The sequence below is a fragment of the Exophiala bonariae genome (genome assembly GCF_035927105.1).
Source record: "Exophiala bonariae strain CCFEE 5792 chromosome Unknown scaffold_13, whole genome shotgun sequence".
Taxonomy (NCBI): domain Eukaryota; kingdom Fungi; phylum Ascomycota; class Eurotiomycetes; order Chaetothyriales; family Herpotrichiellaceae; genus Exophiala; species Exophiala bonariae.
This window is the reverse complement of record NW_027042488.1, coordinates 1-26,160: the sequence shown is the minus strand read 5'-3', so window position 1 is coordinate 26,160 and position 26,160 is coordinate 1. Positions and strand designations below refer to the sequence as shown.

General features: G+C 50.0%; 4 protein-coding genes across 4 annotated transcripts; all 4 read left to right on the top strand.

Annotated features, from left to right (window-relative positions):
• Positions 1 to 337: 337 nt before the first annotated feature.
• On the top strand, positions 338 to 2,705 carry LTR84_002346 (uncharacterized protein; the record flags this gene model as incomplete). The annotated part of the gene is made up of 5 exons (XM_064845957.1): positions 338 to 431; positions 482 to 646; positions 703 to 832; positions 881 to 1,105; positions 1,154 to 2,705. 5 exons carry the CDS (start codon positions 338 to 340, stop codon positions 2,703 to 2,705), a joined length of 2,166 nt encoding a protein of 721 aa, XP_064706182.1.
• Positions 2,706 to 3,382: 677 nt separating this feature from the next.
• Positions 3,383 to 5,947, top strand: LTR84_002345 (uncharacterized protein; the record flags this gene model as incomplete). The annotated part of the gene is made up of 2 exons (XM_064845956.1): positions 3,383 to 3,686; positions 3,738 to 5,947. The coding sequence occupies 2 exons, from the start codon at positions 3,383 to 3,385 to the stop codon at positions 5,945 to 5,947; spliced, it is 2,514 nt and encodes an 837-aa protein (XP_064706181.1).
• A 5,876-nt stretch (positions 5,948 to 11,823) lies between these two features.
• LTR84_002344 (uncharacterized protein) lies at positions 11,824 to 12,999 on the top strand (the record flags this gene model as incomplete). Its single annotated transcript, XM_064845955.1, has 3 exons — positions 11,824 to 11,961; positions 12,025 to 12,816; positions 12,871 to 12,999. The coding sequence occupies 3 exons, from the start codon at positions 11,824 to 11,826 to the stop codon at positions 12,997 to 12,999; spliced, it is 1,059 nt and encodes a 352-aa protein (XP_064706180.1).
• Positions 13,000 to 23,281: 10,282 nt separating this feature from the next.
• LTR84_002343 (uncharacterized protein) lies at positions 23,282 to 25,255 on the top strand (the record flags this gene model as incomplete). Its single annotated transcript, XM_064845954.1, has 1 exon — positions 23,282 to 25,255. The coding sequence occupies one exon, from the start codon at positions 23,282 to 23,284 to the stop codon at positions 25,253 to 25,255; it is 1,974 nt and encodes a 657-aa protein (XP_064706179.1).
• Between the last annotated feature and the right edge of the window lie 905 nt (positions 25,256 to 26,160).

Sequence of the window (26,160 nt, the reverse complement as noted above, 5' to 3'; positions counted from 1 at the left end):
ACCAGTCGGAATGTTGATTTTAGAGTTCAGCCTCGCTCAGGGACCAACTCGATCAGTGCCTGCTTTCGTTGCCGCCCAAAAGCCTCATCCTTGTGCACGGCGAAGAAGTGTATGCGCCAAAGCAACCCCTCAAGTCTGTTGTTTACTGAGTGGCCGATCATGGTCAACTTGAGATTTTCAGGTTGTTTCTATATACACCTGTTGCTTTCTTCTCTGCGTCCTTAATTCTAAGTATAGCTTCATACATATTCTACAACAGAGAATGAAGCCATCACACTTACCTCACTCACTGTGGCTTCTAGCCTTGCAACCGACTGCTGCGTTCGCTTACTGGCGGATGGCTTGCAGTGTATCACAGACTTCTAGGATTGACCCGATCGTGGACCCAGGAGCAGTGTCTGGACATGCACACAAGTTCGCAGGAGGCAACAGTACGTGGAGGCCAGTATTTGAACCCAGAGATTAAAGCTGACGAGCTCAGACGTGAATCAAAATTCGGATTTCAATTCCCTGCTATCTTCGACATGCTCAAGTTGCGAAGTACAAAGCGACAAATCCGCTTACTGGACACCACAGCTATACTATGCCCATACGAACGGCAAATTCGAAGAAGTGCCGAACTACGGCATGACAGTTTACTACGTCGGTAAGGATGTCCGGGTTTTATTCATGGCAAGCCAACATTGCTCATTCAGTAACCAGGTCGAGGCGGAACTCCCGATAACACGAAGCCCTTCCCACCCGGGTTCAAGATGATATCGGGAGATTCTGAAGCACGATCATACGACAGTTCAACCTTGACATATCTCAATACTCGGCCAGTGGCCGATAGGTTAGTACTTCATGTTTCCTGGCCATTGACGTAACTAACATCTTGCAGGGTGAGTTTCCGCTGCATTAATGAAGCTAACGATATACCAGAACAACACTACATGTTTCGAACCGATTGTGTCAATGGAATGAGAGCTCAGATTAACTTCCAGTCTTGCTGGGATGGTGTCAACCTATACCTCCCCCAATCGGCCCACGTCGCATATGTATCCGGCATCGACTACGGCTCTTGTCCTCCTTCACATCCTGTACCCATTCCTGGGCTGTTCTTCGAGTGGGTGTTTCTACTTATCAAAAAATATATAAATTAACACTCGAGCAGAGTTCTTTACTTTACAAATCAGATTGATCAATCTGGGGGTGGAGAATTTGTTTTCGCCAACGGTGATGCCACAGGCTACGGGTTTCATGCCGATTTCATCAATGGGTGGGAAATGGACATTCAAGACGACGCTGTGAAGAACTGTCTCTACACTGATGATGGTGGTGTCATCAGCGCTTGCCCATACCTTGCACCTAGCCAGGATGTCAACTTCGCACGAACCTGCCCACAACAGCCATCAGTCTTCAACGAGCAAGTCCTAGGTACACTTGATGCTTTGCCAGGTTGTAATCCTATCACTCATGGCCCTGTAAGGGCTGAACAAGAGACATGCCCAATCGGCCAACATACACCCGGTGGAGCTTCGGCTAGCAGCCAAACCTCCGCGACGCTGGGACCAACCACAGCTGAATCGACCTCGCCCGCAAGCTCATCGTCACAATCCGGTGGCTTGTCGACTCTCGTTAGCAGCTCATCGATACTCCCCACGTTGCCAACATCATCTGCATTCATGTCAACCTCTGTCACTGTGTCTGCGCCAACCGTCTCCACGGTCACCCAAACCAATAGCATCCCAGACACCTCAAGCCTTCTCTCCCCATCGCAAGACCCATCATTCAGTGTGCCGGGAACATTTAGTTCAGCACCATTCACAAATTTCACCACCCTGCCGTCGTCCGCATTCAGTTCGGGGGCTGATTCAAATTCAGCTATAAACACCGCATCGACCACGAATGTTATAGACGGCGGATCAAGCAGTGCACCTGCCACTATGACTATGTCTAGCGCTCTCGGGGGAAATACCGACGCACCAGCACCTACTATCACCTTCACAGGTGGCAATCATGGAGGCATCCGTCCCACTTTCTCTGCACCAGGCTTTTTCACGGCACCAGGGGAAGCGACCGTTGTGACAGTAGTCATGAGTTACACAACCATCACAATTACTATACCGTTCGGCAGGGCGGGAGGTTTCTTCGCCGCGACAACAACTCCTTCCCCCGTCGTTCAAACTGCTGTACCTGCAATTGATTCTGTACCAGTCAATATGACGGTGTCAGCTGCAGATGGGTTCCTTACCATCACTGGAGCCACTACGACTACCTTCTCTCCCGGAGAGACAACGAATCTGGCAGCTGAAGAGACATCTACAACAACTATATACACAACCATTACTATTTATGAAACTGTCACCCCCACAAGTACTACCACCATTGGGTTGGCCACAAGCTCTGAAAGTGCACCGACAGCGGCAGCGACAGTCAACTCAGAAGCCGCCGCACTCACCACTTCCACTTCGAGCTTCATCTCATCAACGATTTCTATCGACAATGCACTTGGTTGCTCGCTCTACTCAGAGTACTCGCTTCAAGGATGCGCTACGTCGGCAACTGCGACAGGGGCAGTAGCCACCGCTTTTGTGACAGTGACTTCCCCACTCACGGAGGAGATCACATCGACAACACTTACAACACTGGTATTGTCGACAGCGGCCAGCAACACTACATTCTTCACCATTCGAGGACGAGCCGTCACCTTGATTGGGTCATAAAGAAGGCCACACCATCACTGAATCGGCTTCCAGGGCGAATGTCACGGCATTCTTGTATCATTAACATAGGTAGGCGTTCTCCCCTTAGATCTAACGTTTCATCTAGGCATCATTAATCATAAGAATCATTACGACATTACGGACGCATCGAGATTTGTATACGTAAAAAGGATACCCACGATAGAATTCTGGAAGAGCGTTTGTGGAATGGGGGAATTTGAGGCGAAAGGCTGGAAATGGGAGTTGGGTTTGGACAGTCTCGATATCATGATTTCAGCAACTGAGATATGTACAATATTTAGCTATCTAATAGAATCTGATTGCTTTTTTCTTGAAAGAAGGTCTCACAAGGGGACGCCCTAAAAGAGTGCGACAATTGCGACAGACACAGTATTGTGCAGCATGACTCGGGCAATTTCCCACATGCACGATCAAAATGACTCGTGGCAGCTTGGCGTTTGTCTGCCATCTCCTTCTCACTTTCGAGCTGCGCTCCAATCAAGTCATTGACAAAACACGACTTTCCACGAGCTTGGTTACCATTACTTCCCTACAACCGCTTCCCTCCGTATTGGCCAAGCTTGACGCGCAAGAAAAATAGATGCTACCGTGTCCACGAGCTTGTTGCAAAGCGCGAACATGACCGACACTGAGTCCTCCATAATCCTCCAACTTTTATGACTCGGGGCAGAAATGCGGCCGGCTGTATCTCTCACTCGATCAGTTCACAACCCGCGAATTCAATTTGGATCTCCGACGCCCTCTTGACACAGACTTTTACTCGCTTCTGCCAACAGCGACGCCATGGCAGCTGTGTACCGGGTCCGTTGGAGGCCAGGAGACGGGCATCACGGAGAAAGACTACAAACTTGGCATTCCCTTCTTGGGGAGAAGGCTTCGTCAATCCGACCGACTTCATCAGTCGGGGTGCGCAACCGGCTGCCTGGTGGCAGAATGTCGTGAATTGGAGCACAGATCAAAGTATGTAATTGATTCAGCAAATCTCCTGCACGGAAACTGATCATCAGCTAGCTCGTCAGTCCCTGCTTTCATGGCTGATACATCCCCCAAAGCAACCGCCGATTGCGCATGAGCTCAAATTAGGCGAGGTTGAACGCAAGATCGAACCTGAACCTAAGCCGGAGCCAACTTTGGCGCTCCCTGCTGAGGTGGAAGAGGTCCTTCCAGTCCTAGAAGGATGTCGGACACTGGACGAGATTCGAATACTCATTCAGTTACACTCCATTAATCTTCAGCAAGTTCCGGCGTTCTGTGAAGTCATTCTCGATCATCTCCTCGCATTACCCAACTGGCCAACCGAGATCCCTGCCCTGCTGAGCGCTCCAGATTTCCATCCGCCAGGCACATCCTTACATCTGCAGGTTTTAATCAAACTTCAGAGGTTGCATTTCAACAACGATACTTGGGATAGGGTGAAGACTTCGTTTAGCCAAGCCGCAACTTTGGGTCTGATCTCACCGGTAGATTTGCGAGCTATTTTCTCAATGACTGCAAATATGAGATTGCCCATGCCCAAACCCACTACCGGACGCTCACACAAGGGAGATTTTCTTCATAGACTGGTCACGGCTGTGGCTGGTTCTCCAGTCCTACATCTGAGTGACCTCGGGAAGCCATGTCTGCAAAGTCTTATCATACTCTTAGGCAAGTACGCATATTTCAGCAAGGCGCTCTTTTTCCTTGGTCCTTGGGCAGATCAAAACAATGCGCATATCTTTATTCGTGTTGTGCTCATGCGGCTGAAAGATATGCCAAAAACGGAACATCTGGAAGATGGAACTACGTATGATCTTGCGAGTGACCTTGCAAGGCTCGAAACAAAGTTTCTGTTACAAACCCTTCCACAGATTTCTATGCACCTCCTTGGCAATCACCCAGACGGACCAACCAATCTCGGTATCGGTAAATTGACAATCAGCAAAATCTTCAAATTCAGGAAAATCCCCAAATTCCTGGTTAACTGGCGACTGACGCTGTCACATCTGAGCCCCGTGATGAAAGCAGTGGACACAACGGATGACATATTTACTAAAGCCATGGACGATAACCCCGAGCAGTATTCGCAACTTCTTGCGATTGCCTGGACCTATATTAGCATGTGTCCAGACTATAAGGCATCGCGCTCGTTACTTCTACGCACAGGCTTTCAACGAATCTATCAACAGGTGTCTGACCGTACTTCAGACTATATCACCAAGGACCGTCTTGGTCGACTTGTTGTGGAAGTTTATCAGCTCGCTATACCAAACAAAAGCTTCTTGCTTCTCAATCTGGCACCTTTTATATACAATCGATCTAAGCTGTTGGCTTACCAATCGACTTCTACAGCTGCTTTGGAGTCTCTAGTCAACCGTGATTACTCTATGCTCACCGACTCAAAGCTGTTTGCTGTTTGCCGAATGAATTATCCATATGAGCTGGTTGAACTTGCCGAGTCCATAAATCCACATCTGCCGCTATTCAAAGTGCTTTCGAGGAAGTGGATTCACACCGAAGCGAAAGCATCCATGGTTATCAAGCGATTGCTCAAGCACAATCACTACCTAAAACTAACATTGTCTAAATTTGGATCTGGGGAAGCTCCATTTAGGGTTGGGTGGTTGAACATGAAGACGCATCAGTTGTACGAGGAGGGTATGCCTACTCCACATGAAGCTCTCGACTTCATTAATCACCTGGCCGCCTCAATCGCAACGACAACCATGTGGAGCCCCCGAGCTCGTTTCGCCGGAATTTACTTCCTATACCTGTATCTTCACAAGTGGAGAGGCCCAATCACGAAAGAGTTCACCGAAGCACTGTGGTACGTCTGCATGGAGTACCGGGACGAGCAAGGTCCATCATACACGATGTCAAGATGGGTCTTGCAACAAATAGCACTTGTCGAAGGCCACAGCATGGCCCTCCGCTTACAAGTCAGCGAAACTGCACGATTGAAACGCCACAAGTTGTTCAGAGACCGCATCAAGAACCAAGATGAATCGGTCACTTCGCACGCCGGCTTCGACGAAATCAACCGCATCGACGACATGTATTGGAAACAGTCTCGCACAGACAGGACTGATCCGTCACTGTGGGTAAACGCGGGTGATGGAGACGAAACGAACACTTCTATATTTGATTCCTCCGCGATGACCACCATGGAGGAGGAGAACATCATCAATATCATACGCTCCGGCAAGTTCGACCAATATGAGGAGCATTTGTGGAACGAATTGTGAAGTGGTGGCATTTTTTGAGGAGAGGACTTGGAAATCACGTTTGACACGACCGTGGACTGGCTGCTAGTCCAGAACACCTGCAGCCTGGGATTTGTTCAATAGCCGATATGTGCATGACATTTGGTTGTCGGATCGTTGAAGGGCCATTTTCGGATAGATGAGAACGGAGTGAGCAGGTTAGAAGCAAAAGTACCTCCCTAGTTCAAGTGGACTCCTCCACATCTTTGAACGGGGGGGCAGCGAACTTGCTCTGACACCGGCTTAAATACGTGGGAAGGCTTGTTCCTCTCGCTACATATTTAGGCTGCGAATAAAGCCTGTACAAGTAAATCACTTAGCTTATTATATTTATCCCTGAATACCAGTGCTTCGAACACCGGGACGTCTTGGAACGGACTACGCTGTGTCCTTTTGCCTTGATGCTTTTGTTGTGCAATGCATCCACCATCAGACTATCAACGCGTGAAAACAAAACTAACCCATTACCGTTGCTCGAAAAGTACCTAGTGAGAAACTGGCCAGGCCATTGGCAGCGTCACGCGAAAATCAGCTTTGAAGAGTCAATACATCCAAGCCACTCTATCCAGTGTGAATAGGTAGGCATTAAGATAGTGTACTTCAATCATGCTTGCTTCCAGCGGTAGGCATCAAGGTCTCGACAAGACCCTCGAACCGGGTCAGGTCTTGCTTCCCAGACTAACCCGAGGGCAAGGCAAGGCAAGGCAGGGTAAGCCAAGGCAAGGCAAGGCAGGACATGGCATGGCACCACATCATATCACATCATACCACGTCAATGCAGGGCTACAGGAACAAATGGGGCTGAGGTGAGAGAGAGAAAAGAGCTGCGTGGTATAATCTAGTTCAGTGCATGGCATGGCATGGCATGGGTATGGGGCATATATGCCAGAGAACATAAAATTCGTGTTGAAATTTCAAAGTCGCCCAGCCCGGCCCAGCCCAGCCCAGCTGACGGTCCCAGGTAGCCTCTAGGCAAGGCAGGCAGGTAAGCCGGCGTTTTTGACACGATCAGGTGTTCGTTCCACCAGTGATGGGCCATGGTGCATGGGAGATCCCTCCGAAAGGCATCGATCGGTTCGCGATATTGGTCGCTGCTGTGCTGATTGACTTTGTGTGAATTCTTGTTTCGGTTTCCTTGGTTCAATAGTTTGGGGGGATTTTTCGTGCGAGGCTTGATGATGATGATGATGATGATGATGGGGAGGAAGTAGAAGTGATTTCACGTTTTGGATCTTGCCTCTCTCTCGGATGGGCTCGTGGATTGTCCACGGTCTTTTTTCGTGGTGTATGCTGACTGAGCTCGTTGGTTCAGACCATGGCATGACGTGTTGTTGATCGGAAAGGGGGGAGAGGTGGGAAAGAGGAGGGAAGGGGGAGGGGGGAAGAGAGATCGACCATTTGTAGCCGTGCAAGGTAGGGCAGGGTAGCTGAGATGAATCGAATCGCTTAGATCTGGTCAGTCCACTCGGACGGAGCCTCATCCCCCTCCCACGAAAAGCCGTGTAACCTCGAAGCTGACCAGGGCACCACGGGCACTACGGGCATCCGATCGTAAGGATGGTTCCAATTTTTGAGTCAGAGTGCAAACCACAGCGCTGGGTACCAAAAAATCGGACTGTACTGGGAAGATCCGGTATCACTGACTAGCGTCGCATTTTGTGTTGGTTGCACAACATACAAAAATCGGGACTAACCTCGGTCGGCTTAAGTGGGTTTCTTTTTCTTGTGAGTGAGTTCGCATGTAGAGGACCAAGACCATGTTGGTCGAGGTAGTAGCATGATGACTGAGGTGAAGGTTAACTGTCTGTAATTTATCTCTGCGATTGCGGTCAATTCACAATGATGAGGTGACGAATGTCCGGACAGAGATAAGGAGAAATTGTCCGTCATCTAGTTCATTTAGTGCTGCGACACAGCATTCGTATCGTTCATGGCTTCCCTTGAACGGAGGTGAACTCTAGTGTATCCACATCTGCTTTGGGCCCCTCACAAGCAAAGCTTGACAGCCTGTTGAGATACCGATGGTTTCAATAGCGGTCCGACTTGTCAACCATATGGCTTGAAATCAATGGACTCACTGTTCGGAGGCAAGCCATGTTCGATGCCAGGTCGAGTCGTTTGGTCTCATTGGGCCTCTCGGACAACGTCCGTTTCAGACGCCTCGGTGATTCCTCATCACCAAAAGAGATAATGATGTTAGGTCACGAGTGGGAGAGGCAGGGCAGCCGAAGGCGAGAGCCCCGGTTGCCACAGAACACATGGAGGGAAAAGCTGGTCCGAAGTGGTCACTGTGGTGCTCTGGCGCCCAAGTTGAGGGTGATTCATGTCGGCCAATCATGCCCAGGGCAGGGGCAGTTTATAGCTGTTCAGGATCGTGTGAATGACTCTTTACCGTAGTAGATCAGTAAACGTCAGAAAACTAAGTCGGTGAGAGTCCCTGTACGGTTGGTGATGGCGGAGATGAATGATTCGAGTTGCATTTTCGCATTGACAGTCTATCCCGATGTCCAATGCTTGGGCGATCGAGGCTTCTGTTCAAGGCCAAGTGGCCAAGCTCTCAAAAACCATGTGCAAGATGCTCCAGGGGCGGGGGGAAAGGAGGAGCGATTCTGGTGTCATTCTGACGTGTACCGTGGAGTGCAGGGTGATGAAGCAGGGGTTTGGGTGTGGAAGTGGATTGATTGGATAATAGGTAGGCGACAAGTCCAGTACATCAGATCGGCGAGTGTCTGCGAGCACAGTCAAGGGATTCTGAGAGATTGAAACAGAGAGGCGGTCAGAAGGCGTCGAGAATTTCTTGACCAGTCAGATTTGGATTGAAGCAGGAATGATCCCTGTGGCCGGATGGAGGGAGATTCACCAATGACGCGGTTACCGAGTATGAAGGGTGAATAGAAGGGACCAAGCAGTGGGTGAGAAGGAGGATGACCGAATCAGCCCTGTGCCACTGTGGGCGTGAGGGATCTCGGTACGGCAGCAATTGATCTGTGGTGACACCGATGGCAGCGATATGGGCCGGCATGAACGATAGTGTGACACGGAGGGGTTTGAGCGATGCCATTATTGCTATCGAGTGTCAAGGTGTGGGGGAACCTGGAGATTGGGAAATGAACAAAACCCGATGCTGTGGTCTGTAAACGGTCGGCTGCAGCTGCAGGTGATGGAGGTTGATCAGCTGGATCAATAGAAAGAGGCTGGGAGCCTCCAGCTCTGGGGTCGACGTTGATGTCGACGTTGATGCATAGCGCCCGTGGCTTGATAGATCTACGAATGAGTGAGTGAGCCAACGATGAGGGTTGAGGCGTGGTGAAGCCGAGATCAGCTTTCTGTGGACAATGAATCGGTGGACCGAAAATGATAGAACCATTACATAAGAGTTGAAGTGAGCGGCAAGTTCCAGAGTATCTTTAGAGAGGTCGTCATCCATCCACTGCAAACTTCACCCAGGACAATATCGATGTCACTCCATTCAAGCTTCCTTGATCATGCTAGAACATACGTGCCAAGATACCCAGAGAGTATCTAAGGAAAACATACTCGCACAGATACTCTACTGTCTGACTAGTAAGCCACCGATCAAATCCAATCCGAAGGTTTAACCTCCACAACCTTTACAAGAATGATCCAGGTCCTTTTGTAAGGGCCCGAGGTATGACCGCACCAAAGGACATTGTTTTCGTCTGGCAGACCTTGTTCCTTTTATTGTCCCCCGGGCCTTCTACAACACTGTCTGGTACAACCTTGGTACCGGGTACTACTCCCTAGGTACGTACCCAACTTGGCATTGGTGGCACCATGCTGGCCTCCTTGAGTGGATTGGAGACAGAGGCAGAATTCTCTTGCTCCTGACTCCCGAGAGACGCAGTCTACTCTTCGAGGTCATCGCCACTCATATCCTCAGATATATGACTAGCCCCTGGGAAAGTCATTGACGTCTCCTCATCCACCTTGTCTTGCCACCCACCGGTGTTTGCAGTCAGGGTGGGTAGCCAGGGATATTACCTGGGTAACCCAACTTGACATTATCAAAAACCTCCCACTCTCCAAGTTGCTGCCAGCTTGCCGAGTATCCTGGGTTCCCGGGGCCAACGGGCACAACGGGAATGCTCTAGGCTACTACAAAATGGCGTGACCCCGCAAGGATGCTAATGGAGTGTGGATACCAAGGACCAAGTACATCGGACAGCCTGCTCCACACACTATCACTCAGTACGGACACGAATACCCAACTTACCATCGTACTATCCGTACTCGACCCTCAACGGTGGATACCTAGGCACTCACCTTACCTGCAGGCTGCTGAGCGGAGAAAAGCCACGGCCCACCCATCCCCTGCATTCTCGGATGGTCTTCTTCAATGCTCATACTTCGTGGACATGTTTTCCCGAGATTCAATCCTTCTTGCTTCAGCTAGCTGCTGTCCTTCCCTTCTCAGCTCCATCATACTCGGTCCTCGTACTTCATACCCGTCTTAACCTTTGGAGTCTTGATGTTTCTTCCACCTATGGCGGCCAGTCCTTCTACTTTTGGTCCTTGGCTGACCATCACTTACCCAACAGCATCACACCCCACCAAGGCCCTCACACTGCCCACTACGCCATAGGTACCTAAGGTAACGATTCTCGTGAATCCCACTTCACTGCCCTGCCATGCCGATACCCCAGAAACCCTGGAGTACTGTCAAGATCTTCGATCCGTGTCACTCGATAGCACGATGAATTGTAGACCCCATGTTCTCGTTTCCATCCGTACTTCCGCTGATTTTCGACGAGTCCCAAATAGCCCTCACCGTACTGCGTACAGGACGAGTCCAGGGTGGACCACCAGGAAAGCCTCCATCCTCGTCAAAACTCTATACCACTTGAACCCCTGTTCATGGCTTTCGCGGCTCGCTCCTTTGGCAGTAAGTATCACTTCTCCTCCGCCCTCAACCTGAATTCCTTGCAGCTCATGACCATTGGCCCTCGACTCCATACCCAGAGGCTCAAACGCCCGCATGACGAACTTCTAACTATCCGTAAGATTTCCTGCTGAAGCCGATACTGACAACACCAAGGCCTCACCTCCGTCATGGCCACTACTCCTTGATCCGGAAATTTGCTTTGCCTCTGTGCGCCTTGTACACGCCACTTAATTCGATCTCTGCTTTCTCCATCTTGCCCACAACTTTGTCCGATTGCCAATCCTTGCAAGCCCATGGCTCAGGGCCCGAACTATCCTGGTCCCTGTCATTTCGTGCCGCAATATCATACTACTACGAGGTATCACTCAAACCCTACCCGTCCACCTGATTCGGCTTGCATCTTGCAACTTGGAACAAACTCAGATCCTCCCCGTGCAAAGCCTGGGGCCTTGTATATCACAATTCACACTGTCCTGGCTCTTACAAGTTCTAGTCCTAGCCCCAAAACCTCTCCTAAACTTCGCCTTTTGAATCCGATGCCAGAACTAAACACCTGAACTCGTTTCAAACCACCATCGCCTCCAGCATTACGCTGTCTCACCAAGATCACCGAGTGACCCTTTTGGTGAGCACATCCCCTTCCTTGCCTCTCGCCGACCCAATCTCGTCGGACATATTCCCATCCACGTTTGTCATTGAGACCATGTCACTCCTGTCATGCAAAGTTCTGGCAGAGATCTTCTGAAGTCGTGGTACTGGCATTTCGATCATGCATGACTTCTGCTTCTTTGTTGTCCTCAGTCCGCTCCATGGTTGGTGGCACAAAAACCCGTGGCTGCAACAGCAGTTCACGGTGATCTGACATTCTCGAGCTCCATCTTCCGCTACCCTCTTTCTTAGTCTCCTTCGAACTGGCTCTGGAGGTGGAAACCATCATACATCAACTCATCCCTTGATGGATCCATATACCTCATATACCCATGGGACTAACTTTTACTCCGTTGGCACAGCATCGCATCAAAACGTGGGTCTAGCACAGTTGCCCGTTTCACCACAGCAGGCTTCTCAACAACAGTTGCCATCTTTCTCCGAGGTGCGTAGCTTCTACACTTTTCGAACTTGACCGATTGACGACTAACCTTTGAATACTCTGCAGATTCTACAATCACAGGACATGGGCCCTCACGATCACTACTCGAACCAACACCTGCATCATGGGCAGCAGGACGATGCTCGTTCATATCATTCTCCATCTGGAGTAAGGAGGTCCGGCCAGTCATCTCCTGGTTCGCAACATGGCACGAGCGCTGAAGGATTCGACAACATGTCCAGTCGAACTGTCGAAGCATCCTACAGCGATCCTCGCCATCACAGGCAGAGCCCATCTTGGGCTTCGAGTGCTCAGTTCTCTGACGTCCTCAGCCCTCCATATTCACAACGCCTGCAATATCCAAGGACCAGCCTACCACCAATTCGAGACGTCGCCAATAGTTTTGATCACAACTATCAGTCAGAAGCAGGGCCCTATCCTCAGCCCTATGCCCCGCCCGTTATAAGTCAAACTTCTCTCGAAACAGGTCCGTATGCCACCGATAGACCAACTTTCTATGAGCCTGCTCAACGCTATGGCCAAAACTGTCCTCAGGTCAATAGGCCGCAACCTCCTCCACAGATGGACTATTATAGGTTTCCGCAGCCTGGGACTCCATACCAAACACCACCGTATACCGGGCTCGATTACTCAAGTGCTTCGGTAGCGATCCACAATCCTTCATCGCCAACCGTTTACGGAGACACCGATAGCCGTAACCGGAAACGCCGTGGAAACCTGCCCAAACCGGTCACAGATATCTTGCGTGGTTGGTTTCATGATCACCTCGATCATCCTTACCCGACCGAAGAAGATAAACAGGCATTTGCATCTCGAACAGGATTGACGATAAATCAAGTAAGGACAGATACAGAAACATCCATTCCTTGACTTTTACTGACCGTCATGTAGATCAGTAATTGGTTTATCAATGCCCGACGACGTCAGTTACCCGCCCTGCGACAACAGCGTGATCGAAGCACTCAAATGATTGCAATTGATTATGATTCGGATCATGTACGAAGGACACACGCACTTTAAGGTTTGGGCCTGGTAGGCTTGCCACACTTTTCGGGTTGTCTCATTGATGTTGTTTTTATAAGATTCGTGCATTGTCTTTAGTCTATGGCATCTCGGGCGTTTTGCAGGCATGCTATCAAGAATGCTATGGTGCACCAGTCACACAGGGCAGGTTCAGGAGCCGGAAGGTGCAAACATGAGACACGAGATCTTCTACAGGAAACTTTTGGTATCGACAAAGGGGTGGTTGGAAAATTCAAATCATTATACCTGGATTTAATGTTAAATCAAAGATATTCTCTTTTAGCATTGTTAGTTAATTAAAAACTGCATCACTAGCTAAGGTGGACGCTATCAAGAGGCTTAATGTTGCCGACGGTGTTTATCCTTCCCGGGTAGCATATTGGTTAACTAGAGTATAATCATCTTTACACGGAACCTCTACCCCGGCAAAGATGGTGTTATGAGGAGGGTGTAGCCGACTTGCGCCACTGATGCACTGGCAACGACTTTGCTCCAAGCACTTGAAATTGGCAGGTGCGAAACGCGAGAGCGTCAAGTATCTGAAGCGCCTTCTGATGTATTCACTCAGCTCACCGCTTCTCTTGCCCGCATGCTGCCCTGGCCACAGTGCATTACCTAGTTTCTGATATGATCAACGAGCTTAACTACCATGCTCCAACTACAATTCGTTCTTTTGATCGTAGGGCCACAAGCAAGCTGTTGTTGCCACGCAAAGCGACCCAACAAGCTCTAAGCCAGTGGATATTGAAAGGCATGAAAGTCACCAGATGCTTCCTGGCTCGGGAGAATTATAAGGTCGACGAGGCACCTTACATCGGAACCGCATGCCGCACTGGTCGACAACAGTCACTCGCATCCTAGAATGAGGGCACACTAACTTGTACTTTCCCTCCTAATGCTGACTCTGCTCAAAATAACAATCGAATAGCGACGAAAAAACTCGTGTCAGATACTTACCGGCTCGCCACATAGGGTTACCTAGTTGATCGACAACCACGTTTCGCGCCGAACATAGCAGTGTTCCACTCCCCATGGATCAGTGGCACTGCGCCTAACAGGCATGCCCAGGTATTTGACCTCTACAAATTCATGTCTTCAGGAGACAGCACAAATCAACCCAAATCACAGGCATACGGCATACGGGATTCGCTCCCTACATTTTCTTCTACGATGAAGTGGAGTGAAATCAATAGTTGCCACCAAAGTCCCAATTAGCGATGTTCAACTTGGATACCATGATGTCTATGGGGTATAAGCCAAGCATGCCGGGTCGTCTGGCACTGGCACTGGCAGCCTGTCAACGTCAGTTGCCACCTCGCCGTCAAGCGCCCTCCCCGCCCATGCTCGCAAGGATCATGGGTGTATCTAATGGATATCTAAGTTCACCACCAGACACATAGTTTTCGCATTTTATACCCTTCCAGCCGAGGCCCTGGTAGCAAGACGGATAGGGCGGGAACAAGGCTGCTCAGTACTCTTCACGCAAGAACTTGTACAAGATCAATGCCCAGATTCGGTTTCCAGCCCAATGTCAGAGCTCAACTTGCATTTATCTGGCAAGGTATTGTACATGGCCACCGCCACTGAATGATTGGTCCGTTTCTGACGGTGCAGCCTTACTTCACTCTAGCTCAACGGCGTCTGGCGAATGCACGGCTGGGCGCATTTTCCTAGGATTCGTTCTGCGGCTGGTGCGGGTATTTAAGTTTTAAGCTATTGTGTGGCACTTCAGTCGTGGCCCGCTTTGAATCTTCAGCATGCTGCAGGGGTTACTCATCAGGCTAACATTGACCAAAAATTTTCGGAAGCGAGTGTACGAGTATGAGGTAGCGTGTGAAGCAATACCTGCCGTGGGCATGCTACCAATACCTCGCACAAAAGATCTGTCCTCGAGCGGATATGTTCTTACCCATTCTTAAACCTTCCCCTTGGCACTGACCAATTGGCGTTGTGTAGGCGATGATCGTTGGACTATTTCCGCACCACGTTATTAGTTATTTGATCTTATGTTGGCCTCTATGCTCTAAACATTGGCCACTGCTATCGTCAACATGTCGAATGATATTCCAAAGCACTTCTCAAGCAACGACACTCGAGGGCTGATCATGGCCAGTGGCTAATATTATTTGCTGTCAATGTCATTCACGATCATGTCGAAGAAAAGGGCTCCACTGACCTTCATCTGGCGAGCATGTCACAGGTCCACCAGACCACAGTGGACTGATGCTTGCGTAGCAACGGTCAGATCCGTTGTCACATGTTCTGATTATGCTCCAACATGATTGGTTATACTGTGCCATGGACAGTTGGTCCGTGGGGTCGGACAGATACCCTAGTGAGCTCGTCTCCGAATGATGCACAGCCCTGATCACTCAGAGTGTAGGGCACCATCATCTCCAGAGTCCAGATCGACCGAGGCCATGCCAAAGGAAGAAAGGTGTACGATTGAGCAAATCCAAGTTGATGAAATACATCTTTGGCTGAGACGACATGGGCTGCCAACCTTTCTGCGACACGGTCCTTACACCTACGCCATCCGTTCTGCTGTTGCGCATCTACGAACAAGAAAAGTACCGTGGCAAGGCTGAGCCACCTATAGTTTGACACATATAATTAAGGTGATGCTACAGTGGGGGCATGTCGTTCGAGCTTCAACATTGTCATCACAACCCCTGGGGGCCGAACGATCGAAGAATAAGCTGGCCGAAAAGGTTAGGAAGTTATTGCTTCTGACCAAGAGGAAGGGGCATTACTAGCCCGAAATCCCGCAAGCCATCGAATGGCAATCGACACTGGTGTGAACACTACCTTCAAACTCTTCGGATACGCCCCGTACCCTTTATCAAACTCAACTTGTTCCTATACCAAGCTTCGAATAAGGTACTGTGACTTTCAGATACACCTCACGTCTTCAACAAACATGTGTATCGTGTAGATAGTGTCATCATTTCGACGCTGGTTGATCAGAAAAGCAGATTTGGGTGCCAGGGATGTTCCAGTCAAGGGCAAGGGTGCTGGGCAGAAAACACCCAATAGCTTCGGACTCAAAACGTGAAAAGCTGCCCGATAACCGACTAACAGTAGAGCATGTTGTGCAATTCAGGCTCACAGGGTATCAGTGGAGCATTGGGGATTAGCTGGCTCTAGTCAAAATAGCTCGCGCTGTCACCGACGACGGGCCGGCTTGCCTGATAAAATTGAGTTGAACTTTAGAGGGGACGAACAGTTTTAAGCCTGAAGCACATCGGGGTTCAAGTCACATTGTTGAGTCACTTTCCACAAAAGCACCTCAATCGACCGCTTCCGCTCATTGGCGATGCCCTTGTGAACTTCAAACCAGGTCACATCGTCAGGGTAGCCCGTGGTTGTCAAGAATTAACCATGGGCGAATGAGGAGGAGGATTTCTGGATAAGTAACTGCTGGGTTCAATACTGAACCCGGTTCAACTGTCATGGCGAAACTCTCGGTGCCACCAAAGCACTGACTGACTCGGTTCATCAAGACAAGACCGGGCCTGCCACTCAAGACAATCTGCAGCCGCACTCGGTACGTCTAGCAGGGTCCCGCTAGATGTTGCCCGCGAAAGATGGGCAGTTCGAAACATAAGTGTGAAGATAGTTCGATTGGTCCTAAAGCGGCTAGCTACAGATGGCAGAATGCTTGCATTACGGACTGTTGATGCCCAGCACCTGGCAAGCACTGTATCAAGGGATTCACAGTCGGCCTACACAGTCGTCCGTGAGCACAAATAAGCCAATGACCAGCCGCGCCGTCCAACTACATTATACGACGGACTTTTTAATCACCGTTCTATCATTGGAATCTAGTCCGTCCGTATCGTTGAGTGGCCTCATGTGCGGATACTTGTGTGCTAACCGCCACGCTGCTCGATTGCTAGCTGCACGGCAACTTCTTGAGGAATCCACTCCGACCCGCGCGAACCTTTTTGTGTCTAGCCATGGAGTAAACGGCTAGGAGGTTCTTCCCACACTCACTTCAATGATGGATGCGTCTATTGCCCGCGCATATAGGGATTAACCATGATCATAGTCCCACTTCTATAACCACACTGAGTGCTCACGCTGCACGCAGATCTGACGGTTGAATCTCGGACATCTATTATCCGGATAGTGGCGGATTCTGGGTAGGATCTGTGCTGAGTTCCTTCATCTTCACCGGCTTTTTTCGCTGAAATCGCTTCGAGAAGGTCGCCACTTGATTCTTGCCCGGCCTGGGCATTGTTAAGCCCGTCAAAGTCTTTCAAGATAGCTGAATGCAGGACGACTCGAAACTGTCGACCAATCTCGTGTACACGGCGAAAACGTCTTACTACGATGCAGAAATCCACAGGTTACCCCAATGCCGAGAACGCTATCAAACCCCTAACGAAAGAGCGAAACAACAGCGTCATCCTAACTCAGCTCGACAAGGTCTGTCTGCACGTCTTTTGAGCGTTAGTGCTGCTACGGTGATTGGACCATGTACTTTATCAGACTAACCAGAAACAACGGAAAGTCCCTCTCCACAAAAATATCCCGCTCCAAAACCAGTCCATTCGTCCTGCAGTGGTGCTTTGACTAGGTACTTGGTACGAAATGCGAAGAGATTAGGATTGTCGCTAGAAGGAGGACTAAGAAAGATTGATACCCACCGTCTTGAGCTTAATGGGAAAGGAGCCTTGTTCCGCCCGAAAGTCTAATCCAGACTTCGGATACAGAAACTTGAAAGCAAAAGCTAAGTGTGTTGCGAAACGCGAAAGTCGGTCGCTCCCTACGAGTCTTGCTGTCACGAGTCAAGCCTCGGCATTAGTGTAAACTTACCACTGAGATGTTGACGGCCATTCACAAGGGTAACTTGTGTTCTATTCATGGGCTTTTGGCACATGCGAATACTCGGTACGGATACTGTGGAAAGCGAGAGAATTTGTACGGTCTTGGTCGCATCGCAGCAGATGTAGAGAAAGATATTGGGCTTCCCTCGTATTCGGTCGCCTCCAGGCCACGCCGCCCGGATTATAGATCCGGCCACTGATTGGCAGGTTACGAAACCAGGTCTGTCAATGATCCTCTGCGCTTTGCAAGTGCTACTCAGGTTGATCTAGATCGCCGCGTGCAAAAGAAGCCGTGTTTTCGATGCACTTGCACACGGCTCCCGCTACGTCATCATGCCAATCTCCGCGGGTTACTATGCACATTGGTCAATACCCATGCGACCTAACAAGCAATTAATCGGCGTGATCAGCAAAATGGTTATCAGATTTGGAAGACAAACTAGCATCCCGCGCTCCGCATGGAACATGAATTCTTAAAAGAGCGTAGATCCAGGCCTGGGGTGCAGTTGTCTGGCCTTTCGGAGGATACATTGGGGACCATCACAATCCAGTCGGGGCCTCCTCCCACAAGCCCCTTCTGCAGCTCTGAGGCTCGTGTTTGACACCAGCGTTGCCGGATTTGTGCTCGATCAGGTTCCCTCAAACTGACAGCTGCCATGCGTGTTTAGGGTTAGAAAGTACCCTTGTAAATCGTTCTTCACGATTGGCTTTTTCGAGTGACATGTCGATCTGGAGGCTGGTGGCCCGTCCAGTGCACCGCCCCCACCAGACTCATACACTAGTCAACAGTAGGGGGCGGCTGGCTCTCCGGAAGATGCCTTTCATGAGAAGTTGCATATGACAGGTCATATCCCCCCTCTTTGGCAACACAACACCACAACCGCAGTCAGTATCATGCCGAGAAACGAAGGTGCGCTGGTGCTTTGGAAGCCCAAACCTCGCTCTCTTCGCGGGTGTCCGCATCATGATTACGTCTCCTCGTCTCCCGCGTCACGAGCGAGTCCGTCTTCGGCCTTCCAGTGATTACATGGCCCTCCCTGCGTATGCGAGAAGGTTCGGGTTGATTTTCTTCGTGATGAAAGGAGGATATCTCCAGCGATAGGTTTGGGCTTCGGCAGAGAGGTACCTGACTCTTCTCCCACCGTATTGTGGAAACAGCCATCCGACTTCAGGAATACCACGTGTAAAGACAACATCAATTTTATCAAGACACCAAGCTGCTGTGGCTATGGCACTGTATGGAGATTATTGCACTATGGACCACGATCTTACATGGATACAGCTGCACCATGGTGACCTAATCTAAAACTCTACCTCTCGATCGTACGAGACAAGCACAAAGAGCTTAAGGAAGACGTTTCCATCACCCCCCCCCCTGCGAGACCAATGTAAAGATTCTGGACTCGCTTGTCCAACAACTTCTCATCACTTGCACTGGGCTTTGCAGGTTTGCGGTTCCGAGTCGGGAGGAGACTCCAGCTCAACGACAGGGTGAAGTGGTCGAAGGCATAACAAGGTTCTCTGGTCATGCACGTTGCGCAAAAGTCCGTCGATGACGGTTTTCACCACACCGAAGCATGGTCAACCTTGTCGCTGATTTTGAAGTGCAAAGCGGTCAGAGTGAGACGAAGAAGTCTTTTTTTCGCCCCCAAGCAACAAATCGAAGTCTCGAGCAATGGGATGCAGGCTTTAAGTACTGCGACTTACGAAGTCGTGTGCAAGACCTCGAGTCGAGGACGTTTGTGCAAACAAACACAACAACGGCAGGGGCATTGTTCTAGGTCTTTTTACCCGATCTTGCCGCCCATTGTCCGATCAGCCGTAGCAGTGTGATGAGTCTTTCTAGGGCCTTCAGCCTCCCCTGATCGTGACCACTGCACCCAATGGACTCAGTCGTGTTTGTTTGACCATGACAGCGAGTAGTCTGATGAACGAGTGGTTGAAGCTACGTGGCTCGCATAGCTGTGCACTCGTGGGCCCGATATGTGCACTGAATCGTGGGAGAAAACGACGCCGTTTGAGCAGTTTGACTATATGCTTATGTGCTCGAAGATATTCCAAATTCTCTCTGTGCGGACACCTAGATGTTGATTGACAACAACACAATGCAAAGGTGAGATCTTAGATATGATGTGCTGACTTTTGCAAGCATGGGCAATTGATTCTTCTCGGTCCAATCCTACCGTGCTAAAGAGTTGGGAGGCTGTCATAAGGATATTCCTTTCTAATTGCACCTTTAGAAGACAGGATTGGCGGGCACATTCAATGGCCCCAGTTCAAGCAAAGCAGCCTTTTCTTCACAAGTATGGTTCCAATTTCACCGCTCGATCAGGCCATGGGCCGTGTTACCACACACAATTGGAAGGCATCAGTTCCTGAGCATGCCAGAAATCTCATTGGCTCAACCCGCGTGAGCTGCCGGTCCACGAAAAGAAGGGTTGCGGAACAACTGAGGGCGGGTCTTCGAGTATCAACATCCAGTGTATCATCTCAACCACTGCCCCAAACCAAAGTGCTTGTCATCGCGGAGTAGTCACCTCACTTCTCCGTCAAAAGAGTTCCAAGGCAGGGAATCAGCTTAAACTCAGTGATTACTAGGAATCCAATGCCTAAATATGTCATGTGGGCGAGAGTCTAGTCAGGCTACTGGTACGTTTGCGAGATATCGGTGGGGAGGAACTCTTGACGAGTCACGACTTTGGGCCAGCGATATTATATGCCCAGACTCAGCCTTGCCCCGATCCGTCCAGGGGGTCGACGTACGTGGACGGAAGATTAATTTTTGCTCCTTATCACCCGACAGGCTCCTAAGCAACCGGAATATTCTGGCTTAAGCACGTATAAGGGAAGAAGCATTTCCGGAGCCTTTCGGGCCCTGCGCTGACAGCAGTCGCCAATCTCGACCTCATGAAGGAGACAATCTAGGGAGAAGTCGGCCTTGACTCAGAGATCCGGGTTTCATCTCTAGAAATCACATCTGAATACTGGAGAGTTTACTATTGAGTTTTGAGTTTTGAGCCTTCTGAGACTCCAGGATTCCAGTCGGAATCTTCAGCCCTGAATAATAATAACAATAATAGGTCGACCCATTATTATTGCACGAAAGGCTGCCTGAATCAGGGGCCGGGGGGAGCTCGGCTCAAGCGGCGTCGTCCCCCCTTGTCGAACCATTTCGCTTAACCACGAAATCACGCGAGGTCGGAGTCTTTGCCCCAACGGAGATTTGTTTCGACTCACTCATGACGGCTGATCGAGTCCTTGTCTGGCTCGCTTCTTGTCGTCGGAATTGGTATGGACACAGCACAGGGGACAGGAAACTTCGAACACGAGAGCGATACTACCAGAGATCCAGACGTAGAGACATAGGAAATATACTGTGTGTACGAGGACGCGTTCCACAATGCGTGGAATCACTCGGCGCCAGTGCATCTTTGATGGTGTTTCAGCATGTCGTCCCAGCAGTCTGGACGACTGAGATCGCCCTAGAAGAATCATCTTAGACGAAGCCCGAGCATCAAAGAGCGGTGTTGATCAAGGACCAATAGTAGTCTGCTTCGGAGCACCTCGGTCGGGGCTTCAGCTGAGATTGCCAAGACCGAGAAATACTGTAGTTCGAACTGTGCATGCGCGAATTAATCTGATTAGATCAGATCTCCTATTGAGGGGCCACGATGAGATTGGATAAGATTAGATGGATCAAAAGATTTCCGGTTTTCCAAAAGGTGCACGGTGGGGCTGATTTGGAGGGGGAAGTCGGCTTGGGCTTGGCACACTCTTTTGTTGGCTCATGGTGCCGGGGAACAGGATCTTCATCCTAGCCCTCCAAGGCGATGATGACAGACTTCCTGTTGCCTCTTGTTGGCTACGACGGTGGTAATGCAGGTCGCCGCAATCGGAGGCCGGCATGGTTAGAAATCACTTTCAACGGGGCTATACGTGTCGCAAACGTTCGCGAATCGCGAGGTTGCATGTCAGGCGGGGGAGGGAGAGAGCTACAATCTAGATGAGATTTTAACAGGGCTTTCAACTTGGTTTCAGTTGCAAGAAAAGCATCTTAGAATGTGGTAACAATAAAGGACGACTACGAACAAAAATGCCGGTTCGACAAGCCCAATGCAGACTGGAATGACAGCCTGAGGTCGGCAAAGGCAGTTCCTTGCAGGTGTCAAGAACAGCCGGCGAGCACCGGAACAATTCCCGCGGGATCCTACGGCCCAAAGCAAGCATCAAATCCCAAAAGCAAACCGAGCTTCGCGTACGAGTAGGTATGTTCTGTACCAACATGATGACCAAGATGTGGCTATCAATCATATCTTATCCGATTTGTACGACGTTTCCAATCTACAGAATTCATACTCTATGTAGCGTACATGTGGAAGCCATCAATTGGTCTTGGACAGAGATATCCACCCTTGAGGCTGATTCTCGAACCAACATGGCTTTGGACATTGCAGTGGCCGAGATCGCACACGCCAGTCAGGTTCGTCGATCGTTGTGGAATCTTCCTAACGACAAGAAGCAGAACTCCGAAATGGATGTGGAGAGGAGAGCTAGAGTCAGGGTGAGAAAGAGATCAACCAAAAGGAAAAGGAATTGTGGATGAAGCCGAGTGGCGGGATCACTACTGCATCAGTCCATTATTAACCAAGGGATCAGCCCATCTTTTGGAGTCAACAATATTGGCGGGTAACACGCGGGTCGTTCATTAATATTGCAAAAAGATTCCCATTCCAGGTTGACTTCTCCAATCTGATAAATCGTACCACAACTGCTTGGCCGCATTCAACTTTCCGGCTTTTCTACCCTCGGCACTTTCACTCCAAGATTATCTTTTATCTGATCTGTGTTATTCTTTCCCCCGTCCACGCCCGTTCTTTCCCCAATCACCCACCAAAAAGGTCCTGCGAGGCCGATTGTTCTCGTCGAACTCGAAGCCTGCAATTGCAATACCGTTTACGCATTCTCACGTACTGCTGCTCAGAATCCCGTCCTTGGTGCTTGCTCTTCATCAACAGCAGTTCACGCGTGCTTCACAAAGTTCTCCAGCCAGCTACAAGTTCCATCCCACACGTGAGAGATATCTTTAGCCGCCAGGCCTGGCTTTCGGCTGTTCTTCAAGGCAAAGGTGCCTCCTCCTCCGAGCCGGGTGTTGTGGGCAGTCAGGGCAGGGTTGGGCAGTGCCGCTCGGTCACTCTGGGCTAGGTGCCCTCCCCCGAGGAAAAGGTCTGGTTCCGCACATTGTTACATCATCACCACGAGCACCCTCCGTAAGTTTTTTGGTCCCGCACCCGACACCCGCCTTGGAGACCGGTGACCTTCCACCACTTCAAATCATTCCATAATGCTGTCAAATCCACCTCGATGCCACCCGATATGAATATTGCATCTCCTTGCCCTTGCCTTCGACATGATCTTCTTGCCTACTTGCCACATTCACACCAGCTAACATGCATTCACAATCAGGATCTGCTACCACCATTCTCACCATGCGACCCTCAGATCCTCTCGCCACATCGAACCCTCTGCCAGTGACAGACACTTCACATCCTAATGATCCCATACCTGAAGAACCTGCCCAAACAAGAAAGTTGTCAATCAGTGCCTCGCAGCTCAGTCATTCTCCGCCCTTGTCCACTGTCAACACCCATACCTTTTCCGATGATGCCTCCAGCATCGACACCAGACCTTCCACCCCAACCGACAGTCAATCCGATGATTCACTAGACGACCTCCATGAAATACCGAAGGCCGAGCCTACGGGCAGAAAACGACGTGCCTCGACGCTGTTGGTATCTCAAGACTCCGAAGATGCACGCCGATTTCTGGGCGAGCGTGGTGCCGCAACCTCCATGATTCAAAAGGCTTGCTGTGGTGGAGGCTGCTGTATGCTTCAGGAGCTCAAGTCCAAGAACCTTCCTGAATCAAAAAACCCCATCAAAGTGCCTGAGAACGACGCTTTCAAGAGCTTGAAAATCAAACTAGGTCATTTCAGTCTCGACAGCGAGTTGACAGGAATTGTTGACATGCCCACCAAGACCGTATCTCTCGAGTCCCTCGCAACCACTCCTCCTCCACGCAAGTACGAACCCAACTCAAAGAAAGCTCCCGAGGTTCTCAAACACCCTCCCAACTTCGTGACGCCTCACCCACCCTTCGAAGTATTTTCCGCACCTCTCTTCCACGCAAAAGAATTGACGAGGCCCGGAGCCGAAAAGAGAACCTATCATTTCGACATTGATGTTACAGATTATCCCAAAGAGAGTGGAGATGTCGATTTTGTGGTTGGAGGTGCTATTGGAGTCTGTGCCCCAAATTCTCCCGATATTGTCGACGAGGTCTTCAATCTGCTAGGTGTACCAAGTTTTGTACGGGATAAGCCCATCTTACTCAAGACCACCAATGGAAGATGGCCCACGATATGGGGAGACGAGGCCGCCAGAGAGCTTGTCACCACGAGAAGAGAACTTCTGACATGGTGTTCCGACATCCAGAGCTATCCACCAACGAAGCAGTTGTTCCGCGTCCTTGGAGAATATGCTGAAGATGAACACGAGAAGGCGATATTAATGTTCCTCTCCTCAGCACAAGGTCAGGCCGCCTTCTGTGACCTACGGACAGGCCCTTACCTGACCCTGACTCAACTACTCTCGGCATTCCCCTCAAGTCGCCCACCACTCGATCAAATACTAACCGTCCTCAACACTTTAATGCCTCGGTTCTATTCTCTTTCTCAAGACCCTATGGTCTCATATCAGAAAGATGGGACCACGAAACGCCGGCTCATAGAGATCGCAGTGACTGTTCACGAAGCCGACGACTACGCAAAAGGGCAACGGACAGGCGTTGGCTCTGGATTTCTGGAACGTCTCGCAAGACAAGTCATGCAGGCAGAAAAGGAAGGCAAGAATCCCAAAGATCTTGACCTTCGCGTTCCTATGTTCAGAGGTCTCATGGCCAACCCCCTCGCAAGAGAGTTTGTCTCAGACGGGCCGATGCTTCTGATCGGAGCTGGAGTCGGCATTGCTCCCTTCCGTGGATTTGTTCATCGACGACTGAAGTCCGCCAACTGTGCGAATAAAGTCTGGGTTCTACAAGGTGTACGAGACAGCCTGCTTGACGAACTTTACTCTGGTGATTGGGGCGTACACGAAGACCAAGTCAAGAAAGTGGTCCAGTCCCGAAAAGGAGAAGGCAGATATGTTCAAGAAGAAGTCCGCGCACAGGCTGATCTAGTCTGGTTCATTATCAACGCCTTGGATGGTCGAGTCTTTGTGTGTGGAAGTTCCAAAGGCATGGGCGAAGGTGTAGAGGCCGCCCTCATAGAGGTTGCCGAGGGCAAGGGGAAGTTGAATCACGACGAGGCAACAGCTTTCTGGGCCGAGAAGAAAAAGTCAGGCCAGTATATTGCCGAGACGTGGTAATCTTTCCGGAAACAGCCAATGGCATTTGGAGATTTTCAAGAGTTGTTTCAGAAGGAAATGGTCGAAGTGCAGTCTGGATTTATACAGCCATTTTATTGGCCATGTTGAACATACAACATTTGTCACAAAGTCTACCAGCGTAGACGGAGATTCATTGGGAGGCAGCAAGCGTCACAAACACAAGCATACACCTTATTTTCCCCCTTATCGATATTTCACAATATACGAACCATCAAAATTCTTCCTTACAGATGCGTGCAACATTCAAATGTACTTGCCCGCGCTCAACATGCCCTCGGGAATCAAGTGGACCATCCCCTTCTTTCCACAAACATATCATGAAGTTAATCCCCCCGAAAAAAAGAGATTTAGAGCTCCGGGAAAGGAAGGGGGGCGCAGGAAAGGGAACTTTGTTTTGGGAAACACAAACATGGCGACGCCGTTTGTTTTTCTCTTTCGTTCTTCTTTCGCTTCCATTCAAGTCCCATCCGAGGCGCCACAGAGTCGAGTCCCGGGACGAGAGTGAGAGCGAGCACGAGCACGAGCACGAGCGCGACACACAGAAACAAGAAAGACCCGGACTTTCTGCTCTCTCAAAACTCAAGCCTGCACTCTTACACTTTTATTTCTTTACTTTACTGCGGTCGGTTCAAGGCCAGGGCATGGGGTCCGGTGCGGATTGGGGGGTGGCATCCTCAGCTGGGGGCGTCTTGGATTACTGGGCGCATTTTGGGGTCGGGGACGTGCACGGTATGGTGTGGTGGGTGCAGTGCGATGTGTACTATGGACGAGCTCGACGCAAGCTTGACCTGTGATTCACTGATTGTTTAAATGTATACGTGATAGGTTGTCAAGTGTGTGTGTATATATATATATATATATATACACACACACTTGACAACCTA